This window comes from Canis lupus, chromosome 22 (assembly GCF_048164855.1).
Source record: "Canis lupus baileyi chromosome 22, mCanLup2.hap1, whole genome shotgun sequence".
Taxonomy (NCBI): Eukaryota; Metazoa; Chordata; class Mammalia; order Carnivora; family Canidae; genus Canis; species Canis lupus.
In genome coordinates this window covers 16987288-17001019 of record NC_132859.1, presented here as the reverse complement: position 1 = coordinate 17001019, position 13732 = coordinate 16987288, and the positions used below count along the sequence as shown (strand labels likewise).

Sequence of the window (13732 nt, the reverse complement as noted above, 5' to 3'; positions counted from 1 at the left end):
ATTAATATCACCAGCTACCTCAACTGCTAAGTCTTCAAGTATTAGAAATCTATCTAGTTCAATGACAGAAGTTTTCTAAAATCCTAATTTTCACTTAAAAGCACCAATTTTATTATCAAAAACAAATACTGTCAGGCACCAGATAGCTTCTTTCAGTTTTTAGAAAATGTCTGCTAAATAAACATAGTTTGTCACCGTTTCATGTAAGCTTGCAACAAAAGTATTTTGTGCATACTTCTGTCATTACATAGAATATTTAAAAGATGTATACTCAAGTATCGAGATGTAATAAAACTAATATTTTTTCCTGCTTCACAAATGACATTCTTAAGTGAGACTGGCTTTAAAAAAAATTGTGTGGTAATAAAGAATATATCATCAGTACAACCTGGTGACCTTCCACCAGCAGTTGTTTTACATTCCATTACTTTTACAGCAACAGTGCAAATGATCGACACAGCGCACTTCCTGGAACAGTATGGGGGACTCCTAGGAGACTAGAGATCACACTTTGAGAATCCTTGGTTTATAGAGTATCTAGTCACTAAATAAAAAAAATTTGACAATGTTCTGTCCGTGTCATTAGTGCCCTATGAGAAAATATTCTGAAGACGTGTTATTCATGAAGTCTTAGTAATCCTAAACTATAATATCAAACAAAACAGTATGGTATTGGCATAAAAACACACAGATCAATGAAACACAATAGAAAACCCAGAAATAAACCCATGCATATATGGTCAGTTAGCCTACAAAAAAGGAGCCAAGAATATACAGTGAGGAGCAGATGGTCTTTTCAATAAATGGTGTTGGGCAACTGGACAATGATATGCAAATGAGGGGTGCCTGGCAGCTCAGTTAAGTGTCTTGACTCTTGATTTTAGCTCAAGTCATGATCTCATGGTTGTCCGATCAAGCTCTTTCTTGGGCTTTGTACTGGGTGTGGAGCCTGCTTAAGATTCTCTCTCCCTTTTCCCCTCTTTCCACCCCTCTCCTTCTCTAAAACAAAAAGAAAAAAGAAAAAGAAAAGACAGAAAGACAATGAAACTGGACCACTATCTTACACCATAGTTAATTATACAAAAATTAATTCAAAATGGATTAAAGACTTGAATGTAAAACCTGAAACCATAAAACTCCTAAAAGAAAACATAGGCAATAAACTCACTGACACTGGTCTTGATGAGTTTTTGGAATTGACACCAAAAGTAAAGACAATTACCAAGTGGGTCTACATCAAATAAAAAGCTTCTGTACAGAAAAGGAAACTATCAACAAAATGAAAAGGCAACTACTGAATGGGAGAAAATATCTGCAAAACATCTATCTGGATAAGGAATTAATATTCAAAATGTATAATATATAAATATATATATAATATTCAAAATATATAAAAAACCCATACAACTCAATAGCAAAAGAAATTAATCCAATTTTAAAAATAGGCAGAAGTTCTCAACAGACATTTTCTCAAAGAAGATTACAGATGACCAATAGATAGATGAAAAATTTTCAATGTCACTAATCATCACAAATCAAAACCGCAACGAGATATCACCTCACACCTGTTAGAATGGCTATTATTAAAAAGACAGGGGGCAGCCCAGGTGGCGCAGCAGTTTAGCACTGCCTTCAGCCCAGGGCATGATCCTGGGGACCCAGGATCGAGTCCCATGTCAGGCTCCCTGCATGGAGCCTGCTTCTCCCTCTGCCTGTCTCTGCCTCCCTCTCTCTCTCTGTGTGTGTCTCTCTTGTGAATAAATAAAATCTTCAAATAAATAAATAAATAAATACAGGAAGTAACAAGTGAGGATGTGGAGAAAAGGGAACCCTTGTGCACTATTGTTTGGAATGTAAATTGGTGCAGCCACTATAGAAAACAGTGTGAAGGTTCCCCTCAAAATTAAAAACAGAACTAGCATATAATCTAGCAATTCCACTTCTGGGTATTTATCTGAAGAAAAACAAAAGCAACAACTTGAAAAGATATATGCACCTCCATGATCACTGCAGCATTATTGACAATAGCCAAGACATCAAAACAACCTAAAGGTCCACTGATAGATGTATGCATAAAGAAAATGTATATTATACATATTATACATTTTACACAATATTTCATTGTACATGTTTTATATACATATATATGCATATAATACACATTATTTGCATATGTATTATTATATACACAGTGGAAAAAGATAAAAAAAAGCCTTGTGAAGTGTTTGCTTTGTCTCAGGAAATTATCTCTGCTGAAATTATTTAGTAATCTTCATCTTGTGTTGAAAAGTAACCTTAAATTTCTATTCCATTCATGATCATTGTGGAAGATCACAAAAATACTCACACATACATGAATATTATTCAGACATAAAAAAGAATGAACTTACTACTTGTGACAACATGAATGGACCTTGATGGTATTATGCTAAGTGAAATAAGTTGGAGAAAGACAAATACTGCATGACCTCACTTATGTGTAGAATCTTAAAACAGCTCAAGCTCATACATGCAGAAAACAGACTGGTGGTTGTCAGGAGCAGGGGCTGGGCAAAATGGATTAAAGAGGTCAAAGGGTACAAACTTCCAGCAATAAAATAATTAAGTCATGGGGGATATAATGTATAGTTAATACTGTGTTGCATATTTGAAAGTTGCTAAGAGTAGATCTTATAAGTTATGCAAGAAAAAAATTACTGTAACGATGTATGGTGATAGATGTTAACTAGACTTACTGTTGTGATCCTTTCACAATATTTACAAATACTAAATCATTATTAATATAACATCATGTCAATTACACCTCAATAAAAAAATTGATTTCTTTGGAGAAAAGTATTTTGGCAATAATATTAGTAAATGGTAGGTGAATGTGATGTGTGATCAATACAGGTTATATCCATGTCCATGAAGGTCTTTGTAAACAAAAGGGAATGTTTACAGCATTTTAATGGATTTAAGTTACAGGAACCTAATGTAACTTTACTGGAATCTAACTAGTTACTTAGTAATCTAATATCAGAACCTAATTCTAATCAGAACAATTTTATTTTTTAATTTTTTAGAAGATATTATTTACTCATGAGAGACACGGAGAGAGAGAGAGGCAGAGACACAGGCAGGAGAGGGAGAAGAAAGCTCCATACAGGGAGCCCGATGTGGGACTCAATCCTGGGACTCTGGGATCATGCCCTGAGCCAAAGCAGACGCTCAACCACTGAGCCATCCAGACATCTTTAATTAGAACAATTTTAAACAAAAATTAAAATACTCTCCAGGGACGCCTGAGTGGCTTAGTGGTTAAGCGTCTGCCTTCGGATCAGGGAGTGATCTCGGAGTCCCAGGATCCAGTTTCCCATCGGACTCCCCAGGGAGAGCAAAGCCTACTTCCCCCTCCGCCTATGCCTCTCTCTCTGTATCTCTCATGAAAAAAATAAAATCTTTTTAAAAATTAAAAAAAAAAAAAAACAACTCTCCAGTCAGACAATGCTAATCGTTTAAAAGAGGAGTTTTCAACCTGGATTCATCTAAACAGACAAGAAAATGACGTGAATAAGTATTTTCTCAATTCTCCCAAGCATACCAATGAATTGGAGAAAAGCCAATTCATTATAAAAAATTATGCCTTAGTTCAGTAGTCTTAATTTCCTCTTGGACAGAGACTGGGTAAAATGGATTTAAACTATGTTTCCCCTTTGAAAAGGTTTTAAATACAACTTAAAAGTTTATTTGACAAGTTACCACTGGATCTTTTATTTTTGTGATCTTCCATTATGATCATGAATGGAATAGAAATTTAAGGTTACTTTTCAACACAAGATGAAGATTACTAAATAATTTCAGCAGAGATAATTTCCTGAGACAAAGCAAACACTTCACAAGGCTTTTTTTTATCTTTTTCCACTGTGTATATAATAATACATATGCAAATAATGTGTATTATATGCATATATATGTATATAAAACATGTAAAATATCCTGAGACAAAGCAAACATCTCACAAGGTTTTTATTCATTTACTACTTTCAACCTTGTTATTACTGCTATACATGCCTCCTCTGCTTTTAACAATAACCTAGGTCTCTTGACTTTAAAAGATCAAAGATCTTTGGTTCTTCTCTATAATTATCAAAAAAAAAAAAAAAAAAAAAAACCACATTTCTACTGCCATGCCTTCCTCTCCATCCCAAAGTCTTTACTTTCTTTTCTTTTCTTTCTTTTTTTTTTTAAGATTTCATTTACTTATTTGACAGAGAGAAAGAGAGAGAGAGACAGCATAGTAGGCAGAGGGGCAGGCAGAAGAAAAGGGAGAAACAAGAAACACACTCTCCATTGAGCAGAGAGCCCAATGCAGGGCTCAATCCCAGGATCATGAACTGAGCCACCCAGGCGCCCCTCAAACTTCCTACTTTCAAACGATCATCGTCACATTCCTTGACCATTCAGGGAAGCAGGGCCTTTTACTTCATCCTTAATTTTGCATGACAAATTTCAACTCCTATAACTGGTCTCTTTAGCATGAACAAACATGAAGTGTCTTTTGTGTGCCAGGGACCACAGTGGGAGCTTTCAAAAAGGTCAACACATCTCATCTTTTTTCCTCTGGCAAATGAGAAAATCTATCACTTACCATATGGATGTTTAATGATTACTAAGTAAAAGTGATGCTATGGAAAGGTGAGCTGGGAGACTAAGCAATTCTAGTGTAGCTCCAAATACCCTCAATTCACAAATCCCAGTTTTAAAAAGCACAGCCAAGATCTTTTGCTATATTTCTCCCAACGTGTGATTACTTTGAATGAGACATTGTATAGGACACCTCTGGAATACAACTATGAGTGAGATTATTTATATTGTACCCTTAATTCTAAATGTCTTCCTTCATCTTCCAAAAGCTGGGGGCATTTAGGTTTCAGCTTCAATGCCACTGCCACCAATATCATCTTTTGGATTACCCTAGCCAGAACTATCTTTTCCTAAGGGATCTTTTTTTTTTTTTTTCCTAAGGGATCTTAAAGAAGTGAATTTTAACTCCTCATATTTGTATAATTGTCTCTTTTTGCTTTATAGAGTAGATGCTCCTTCAGGGCAGGGTCACTGCTTACTCGTGTCTTTATCTCCACAGCATCTTATATATTTGGATATGGGGGTTTAAGGACAGATGGTGTAACTGAGGTCTACAGAATTATGCTGAATTCAAATTTCAGTTCCACCACCCATTTTAAGTATGCAATATTGGACAAGGTTACCTAACTTCTCTGAGATTCAACATAAGTAAAAGAGGGGTAATATTTGTATGTACGTTCCAGTGTTATGAGAATTAAATTCAAAGTTAAGCAGTTATGGGATGCCTGGGTGGCTCAGCGGTTTGGCGCCTGCCTTCTGCCAGGGTGTGATCCTGGAGTCCTGGGGTCGAGTCCCACGTTGGGCTCCCTGCATGGAGCCTGCTTCTCCCTCTGCCTGTACTTCTGCCTCTCTCTCTCTCTCTCTCTGTGTCTCTCATGAATAAATAAATAAAATCTTAAAAAAAAAAAAGTTAAGCAGTTACAATAGTGCCTGGCCTATCAAAATCACTCTATAAACATTATTTATAACTCATTCTCCCAGCTGTTAAGAATTAGGAAGCAAATGTTTAGCAAAGTGCACAGACACACAGTAGACACTGTGTGGTAAAGAAGTGAATAAGTAAATTCATGTTTTGTATCTTATACAAAAAAATCTTAAATGCATTAAAGAATGAAGGACATTTCATTACGAAATGTCCATTACTCAGAGCACAACAGATCCCAGACCAGAAAAGAACACTGGTAACATGAGATGTACAACTAAGAGACCCTAGATCCTGCTGAGGAGCTCAACATCCTTACCCATGAACTTCTTCATGGGAGGGAAGGTGTGGTGCCTGTGAGCGAACCCACCCAAGTTCCTGCGACACTGTGTGCTTCTCTGCTCGTTTTTCTAGAAGTATCCATAACTTTTACCAGTTTCCCCCAAGGACTCAACCTCGGTTGTTAATTCCACCTCTGCCTTAAAAAGTTTGAGACGACTACATTCAGAACTTGGGACTTACTCATCCCGGAAGGTCTTCCAGCTCCAAAATCTTTGAACCTACGCTTCCTAACAAGTAAAAAAGAAGGAGTGGGCGGGAAAACGTTTAAACATAAAATACTGACTTTCTTACATTATTTTTTCCTCATAAAGGATATTCTCATACTATTGTATTTTTTTTAAATTATTATTATAACACTCGAGCGAAAGAACTTTAGGGTATTTGGGGGAGGCGGAGGGAGGTGAGAATGATAATAAAAAAAAGTGTTGCCTGTCGCGACTGCCATTCTTATCAGCCCCTATATTTGCAAATGCAGAAAAAAACGTCAAGGGCAGCCCGGGTGGCCCAGCGGTTTAGCACCGGCCTTCGGCCCGGGGCGTGACCCTGGAGACCCGGGATCGAGTCCCACGTCGGGCTCCCTGCGTGGAGCCTGCTTCTCCCTCTGCCTGTGTCTCTCACGAAAAAATAAAATCTTTGAAAAAAAGAAAAGCACGTCAGTTTTAGAAGCAGCATCCTAGCCCTTCCTTGGGCCCCTAGAAACTTAATGTGGGATTCCCAAAGCATCTGAAATTGCACTTCTGACTCCACGTACATGTCACCTCATTTGAGAGGGGGAGCTTCTCTGCTCTAAGGCCGCAGCGTGCGGGGAGCACACACCGCGGGAGCAGGGACAAGCCCAACAGGAGTGTAAAATCGGCTGCCCCTGCTCTAAGAGCAGAACGAGTTAGGTCTGGCCAAGCCCAGGCACCGCCTCTCCACACCGCCTCGCTCAACAGAACTCAAACCGGACCAGGAGCCCACCAGGCCTGAGGCGGCGGGCGGCCCAAGCAGGAGCCCGGGCCGCTGCTTACCGCGGCCCCCAGGGGAGAGGCCCAAGAGCGGGCCTCACACAACCAGGCCCCGCTCCCTCCGGCAGGGTCTGGACCTACCATCGCTCCGTCGGTGCGAGCCCGGGAGCCCTTACTTGCTTGCCACCGGCGACACACACCCCGAGAGACCCAGCGACCCGCAGCCCAGCCGACTGACTGACGTGGAACTTCCGGGAGGCAGTTCTCGCGAGAGTGCAGGCCGGGGCCGGGGCGGGGCCGGGGCCGGGGCCGGGGCCGGGGCGCCTGCGCAGACACGACACGGCCCGCCGTATTCCGACGCCCTCCCCAGTTTCCTAGGCGACGCGGCCATCTAAGCCGCCGGGAGCTTGCCCCGCCCCCCCCGCCCCTCCCCGCCTCTCCCCGCCCCGGCAGCTAAAGAAGGTGGGGCGTGGGCTTTACCGCCGAGCGGAATGGCTTGCGGCTCCCGAAAGTGGAAGAAAACTGGAAAACTAAGGAGGAAAAAAGGATGAGAAAAACGAAATGCTTGGTCCCCTTGGACGCCGACGGCGGTGGGGGGAGGGCCCCCTTGGTGGAGTTGTGGCTTGAGGAGCGCGGTCGGGCTCGGGGTGGGGGGAGGGATGGGGAGAGGAGGGATGGGGGGAGAAGAGGGAGGATGGGGAGGGAGGGATGATGGGGAGGGGAGGGATGATGGGGAGGGGAGGGATGACGAGGAGGGGAGGGATGATAGGGAGGATGGGGAGGGGAGGGATGACGAGGAGGGGAGGGATGATGGAGAGAGGAGAGATGCAGGGAGGAGGGATGAGGGGAGGTGAAGCAAGGCTCCGAGGCCTCAGTACTCGCATGGGCTAGAGAACGAGGCCCAGCGAGCTCTGTGCGAGGCCTGGAGCACCCGAGCTGTGGAGGCTGCGGAGCGAAGGCTGTGGAGCACCGGAGCACCGAGGGAGGCAGGGAAGAACTGGCCCGGCTCGGGCTTCAGGCCTGTGAGTTGGAAGGAGGCCGAGAGCCTTCAGCCTGGAGCCCCGCCCGCCGCGGGAGATGAGGACTACCCCGCCAAGTGATCATGAGCATCGCCGGTCTCATTCACTTACTTAACAAATATTTATGGATCTTTGGCTCTGTGCCAAACTAGTTTCAAATCCCCACATCAAATCTGAATTCTCTCTATGATGCTAATAAGAAAACGAAGGCTCAAAGAAGGGCCCTGGGGGCACCTGGGTGGCTCAGTTGGAGAAGCAGGCCCCATGCAAGGAGCCTGACGCGGGACTGGATCCCGGGACTCCAGGATCACACCCTGGGCAGAAGGCAGGCGCCAAACCGCCGAGCCACCCAGGGATCCCCATGTTCCTCATATTTAAAAAAAATGAGGTTGGGTGATTTCTAAAGATCTTTCCATTTCTACTATTCTGTGTTTCTGTGGTATTTAATAGTAGAAGAGCAGACCTGGAACTGGATTTTGAGGCCAGCAGTTTTATCTTATGAAGTGTATATTGAGGGACGCCTGGGTGGCTCAGTGGTTGAGCATTTGCCTTGGGCTCAGGGCGTGATCCCTGGGTCCTGGGATCCAGTCTCACATCAGGTTCCCCATGGGGAGCCTGCTTCTCCCTCTGCCTGTGTCTCTGCGTGTCTCTCTCTCTCTCTGTCTCTCATGAATAAATAAGCAAAATCTTTTTAAAAATGTAAATTGAGACTAATAATTGAATACTTTGCTTACTCCGTGGAGTGATTGAGGATCACAGGATTTAGTTGTAAATTTTACAAATATAGGGCATACCTAATTTGTTTGAATCATGGAACTACCAATATTTCTGATTCCTGGGTACTCTTGCAGTTGAGGAAAGTATCTTCAGACTTGGTACATTACCAAGTAATGCAAAATAAAATGACATCATCTCTATTCTCAAGGCACTCGGTTGGGGGATACTTAAATCCTTATATACCAGTAGGCACCCAGGACCTATTGAGCTGATATTGATGAGGGTTGAGCCCCCAAGTGTCATACTCACTTTGACTATATCTTTTCTCATTTTTCCCACTGCAGTTGTTGTATACTATAAATTCATTTTTCTTTCAACCATTATATACTGAATTTGTACTATACCCAAAGCACTATACCAGGTGCTGCCTGAAAATTATACCTATAAAAATTTAGTCTTGGATTTGGTTGAAAGAAATTACATTTTAAAGAAAATTGTCACATATGAACTAATGCATAAAATAACATTAAATATATATGTGTATATTCTATGTTTTCAACTGCAGGTTTAAAATCTTTTGTTTACTCTGTAGTTTAGAGGAGCCTGGAAGGTTAGGAAAATAGCTCTGGGGAAGAAAAGAAATATGGACAAGCCTAGCAAATTGGTAAGGGGTTTCCCAAGAGGTTGATTGCAATTGATCAACAGATCTTAAAGTCTTACCTGGTCAGTTTCTAGGATGACTGTTTCAACCCTGCCTTTTTTCTGCTGTGGGGGAGAATTCCAAATGGTAGTTCAGCCAGCAATGCCTCCTTCAGTACTCTGTATACACCTTGTTCTCCCTATTCGATTCCCACCCCTTCATAAACAATTGAGGAAATGAAAATAATTCCTTGAGGAAAAGTCTAGTTGATATTTTAAAAAATAAATAAGCCTGCCTCCCTCTCTCTCTATCTCTCTCCCTCCTTCCTCCCCTCTGTGTGTGTGAGATCACTTAGCAAAGTCGTGAGTAGGCAAATGAATCATAACCTAGTTTGTCTCTTCAAAGGGAGATCATACCGAATAGGAGTACCCTGTACTAATCAAGTACAATGAGAATAAAGTTTTCAGCCAGGGGTATCAGTTTCCTAAAGGAGGCATAACTTGAGCAGGACTTTAAGGTAAAGAGTATGTGACATGTTTGAGAACCACAAAAAAGTCCAGTTTGCATGTTTAGAAGGGCATTGAGGGAGAAGGCTAGAGAGGAAGGATGGAGCTAGAACATGAATATTCTTAAGTAGGGAGGCATTGGGCTTTGATTTAGTAAGCAATTTGGAACCATCTGGCCAGAAAAAAACCCTGTTCATATATGCACTCTGTAAGGTTTACCTTTTGTTAAGGTGTATGAGGAAATGGATTGGGACAGTGAAATACTGCACAAGTTTAAGGGAAGTGTGGAAATTACATTAATTATGAATATATTTTGAGCGCCCATCGTGTACCTAGCATTGGAATATGCACTTTGCTTACTGCAATTCCTACAGCCACACTAAAAGACATTATTTTCTCCAATTTATAGATGAGAAACTGAGGTCCAATTGCTTAAGTAATCTCCATGCCCCAGTGCTCAAGAATGAATGACAGACTTGGGATGTGAATCCAAGTTTATCTCCAAAACAAATGCTTTTTTTTTTTTTTTTTACTGGACTGTTTTTCCTTTTTTTCACTAAGAAGCTATAATGAACAAGATACACAAATGATTTGCATTTGTTATGAGTTAAGGGGTTGGGAGGCATCCTAATGCTAATGTTTTGAATCTAATGAACCTAGAGGAACACCTTTAATTAGAGGAGAAATGGAGCTAGTAAATGACACAGAGAAGAAACAGAATAAGACATCTAGGAAAACTGTATGCCTAAAAGGAAAAGAGAAGGAGACTAATAAAGTGAACAGCAGTTTAGATGGCTTTAGAAAACTTAAAGAGGTTTAGTATTTGGAAAAAAAACCTCTTGCCAATGAATTAAATGATTATGAGGACACTAGCAGCCTTCAAAAAAGTGTTTTCAGTTAAGTAATGCTAAGGGAAGCAGGTTTGCAAGGGATTAAGAAATGATTGGATGATAAGGAAGTGGAAGTAAGAATAATCTATTTTATCGAAAGAGTAGTATGGAAAGGCAAATGTTGATGTCTCGCTGAAAGTGAATCGATTGTTTCTGTATTTAGGGTGTAGTTGACATTACTTCATAATAACACTCTAAATGGGTGTATGCAAGTAAACAGACCTTTGAAGTGTGAGAAGGAACTAGCCAGACAAATGTCAAAAAGACACATGCAGAGCATTTTAAATGAAGGGAAGAGAGAGAACTTTGATTTTTCCAGAGAACTAAAAGTGGTTTAGTATGTCTGGGGCAGGTAGTAAGAAGGGGGAGGACTGAGAATGGGAGTAGAAAGATAGGTGAAGCTCAGATCTTGCAGGTCCATGATTGCCAATTTAAGGAGTCTGGACTTTATCAAGAAGGCTCTAGGGAACCATTGAAGAATGTTAAGTAGGGTAATCTTCATGCTCCATTACTGATTCATCATTTCATGTCAGTAACTTTCCCTATTAGAGGAAATGTTAAGGTTATCAGCTAGATTTCTACATGAAATGAATAAGGAGAGTTTTGACCACATAATCACATACCAACCATGAGCAGACTAAATTGAGTTGAAGAACCACTGAGCTGTCTTCCAAGAATGAAGCTTTTGGATGCCGACACTAGAGGCGAAAGCTTTGATTGCGAAAGCATTTGATTAACTACAGTGTGCTGTGCATTTCATCTGATTACCTTCTAAGAATTTAAAAGTTGTTAAAATAAATTTATTACATGTGATGTGGGGCTTAGGATGAGAGAATGTTCACTTTTGTTTACCTGAAGGCATAAAAATCTAAATTTTTAGTCCCGTTTTTGGTATGGGTATAAATTTTGCCATTTAAAAGACTGCATTAACTTCATGTTTAATACAAATTTTTAGAGGAGGCAGGGTTTAAAGTGAGCTTTGAACAGACTAGAGGAAGTGATGGCACAGATTGGAATTGCTAGACATTGAAAGTATAGTAGTAGAATTCTGGGAATTTGTCATTTAGTAAACTCCATAGTGTTCCACATGCCAGAGCATTCCATACCCCACTCTTCACAGGTGGAGTGCTAAGACCACCATGTTAGGTCTTGACTAACAGGCTCTGGGGACTTCTCTGTCTCAGGGTTGTCTTGTGGGGTGACTTTTCCTGGTCTCAGTTACATTACCTGCAAAAAAAATGTTGGACAAGATGACTCTGAAATCCCTTCCTACCCCAAGTTTCTTTCAACTTTTGAGTGTGATTCTGTGTGCTTGTCAAATAAAGAGGGCAAAGGGATGTAGCATGTATTAGTAGACTTTTGTTTTCACTTCGTATGTCAATGCTGCAGTTCTACCCACATATTTCACAGCATGCATCGCTCTTTTTCTCTGGAAGCCATCTTTGATCAGCAAATTTTGGGTGAAAGTTCATTATCCTTTAAACAATACTGCACAAACCTGAGGGTCCTAGGGCTTAGGGCAAGGAACCTGATGCATGTGAGGGGACCAGGGGCAGAAGCCCAAGTGTACATTGTATGCAGAGGTCCTTGGTGAACATTTTCTGACAACCGATGCTTAACTTTCTTTCCAGAGAAAAGATTTTACAAAGTTTTACATAAGCACGTTGATAGGTTTAGAGCAATTATGTTTCCTTAAGAATTATGTCCTTGTAAGTGACAGTGCTGCATATAAATAAATGAATAATAATGACAAATAGCCTGGATATCTGGCATGTAGCAGTTACCTTTAAATTAATTGAAAAAAATTTAATGTAAAAGTGAAATATCTGGAGTGACAAGGCACTGCACAGTATAATTTCCATCAAATTGCCTTATTCCACTTTCTTCTAAAGAATTTGTCAGCTCAAGTTGATCTAAGGGCATTACTGAATTTGAATTCAAATGTAGTTCAAGCCCAAGTTTTAAAAAATGAAGTCCTTGGGCTCTGAGCTCCTGATATGCTTTTGTACCTGAAGATGATAATCCAAATCATATTGAACTGCACTACTACAGGACTTTTCATTTGATGTCAAAACAACTTCACATTGATAGTGCTTGATCCATCACTAAAATCCAAATAAAGGTACTGTTGCTAGGAAGAAGAAATTTTTTCTTTTGCTTAAATATGGCTATGCCTTGGCATATCTTACACTGGCAAAGAATGCAGATATAACTTTATCTTGAAAAAGTTTATAAAGTGAATGTTAGCTAATTGGATCATATATACATTTTATTTGCACACATACATATATATTACAGGTGGTTTATATTTTCTAACTTTTTTCTGTTATAAACATACCGTGTAATAAGATTTGTATGCAAATATATAGCAAAGGAGCTTGTCATTTAAGGGAAACTTATTTTGAATCTGACTATAAAGCAAAGAAATACCTCTTATTTTCTGCATAAGCCTGGATTTTCATTTTATAAAGCCCATTTAAGGTGCAACAAAATGATATAGTTATATCAGGAATGAACAGTTTGCCAAAAGAGAATATGAAATTCCTGTTTGAGTGTTCCAAGGAACGTAAGAACCAGGCTTTGCCAAAGGAAGTTATACTATAGATTTTTTGTTAAGATGTATTCCTGATAGAACTAGACAAGCAGCAGCTGTGTTGGAAGATTTAAACGTGCGAGGAGGGTGGGCTTGGTGGCTCAGTCGGTTAAGCATCTGATGTCTGCTCAGGCCATAATCCCAGGTTCCTGGGATTGAACCCTGCATCAGGCTCCCTGCATCAGGCTCCCTCAGTGGGGAGTCTGCTTGTCCCTCTGTCCCTCCTCCTGCTCATGCTCTCTGTCTCTCTCTCTCAAAATAAAGGTTTTTTTTTTTTTAAATAAATTGTGCAAGGGGGTAAGATGAGGCAGGGATCAAGAGGGAGGAAGGTCTGCTTATGGTAGCCCAGTGGAAGGGGTGTAAGCAGGGCTTGTATTCAGCTGGTACGTATTAGTACTCCCAATACGTGTGTTAAAGTACAGTTGCTAGATAGCTGCTACTTTGAATGTTTCCACTGCCATAGCTCATCAGGCCCCTCCTTTGGGCTTCTCCATGTTCTAGCCACTTAAGGGGTAACAACTTGTACCAGA

At 40.6% G+C, this 13732-nt stretch overlaps 1 protein-coding gene across 2 annotated transcripts in view; it reads right to left on the bottom strand.

Annotated features, from left to right (window-relative positions):
* Positions 1–13732, bottom strand: part of COPB2 (COPI coat complex subunit beta 2) — a 68057-nt gene that overhangs the window by 22972 nt on the left and 31353 nt on the right. Inside the window, exon 1 of one of the 2 annotated variants that reach the window (XM_072792538.1) lies at positions 6979–7139. The exons of the other annotated variant lie outside the window; for it this stretch is intronic. Within the exon in view, the coding sequence (XP_072648639.1) occupies positions 6979–6981 (3 nt within the window). The 5' untranslated portion in view covers positions 6982–7139. Of the gene's footprint in view, positions 1–6978; positions 7140–13732 lie in introns of those variants that run through there. 2 annotated transcript variants of the gene reach the window in all.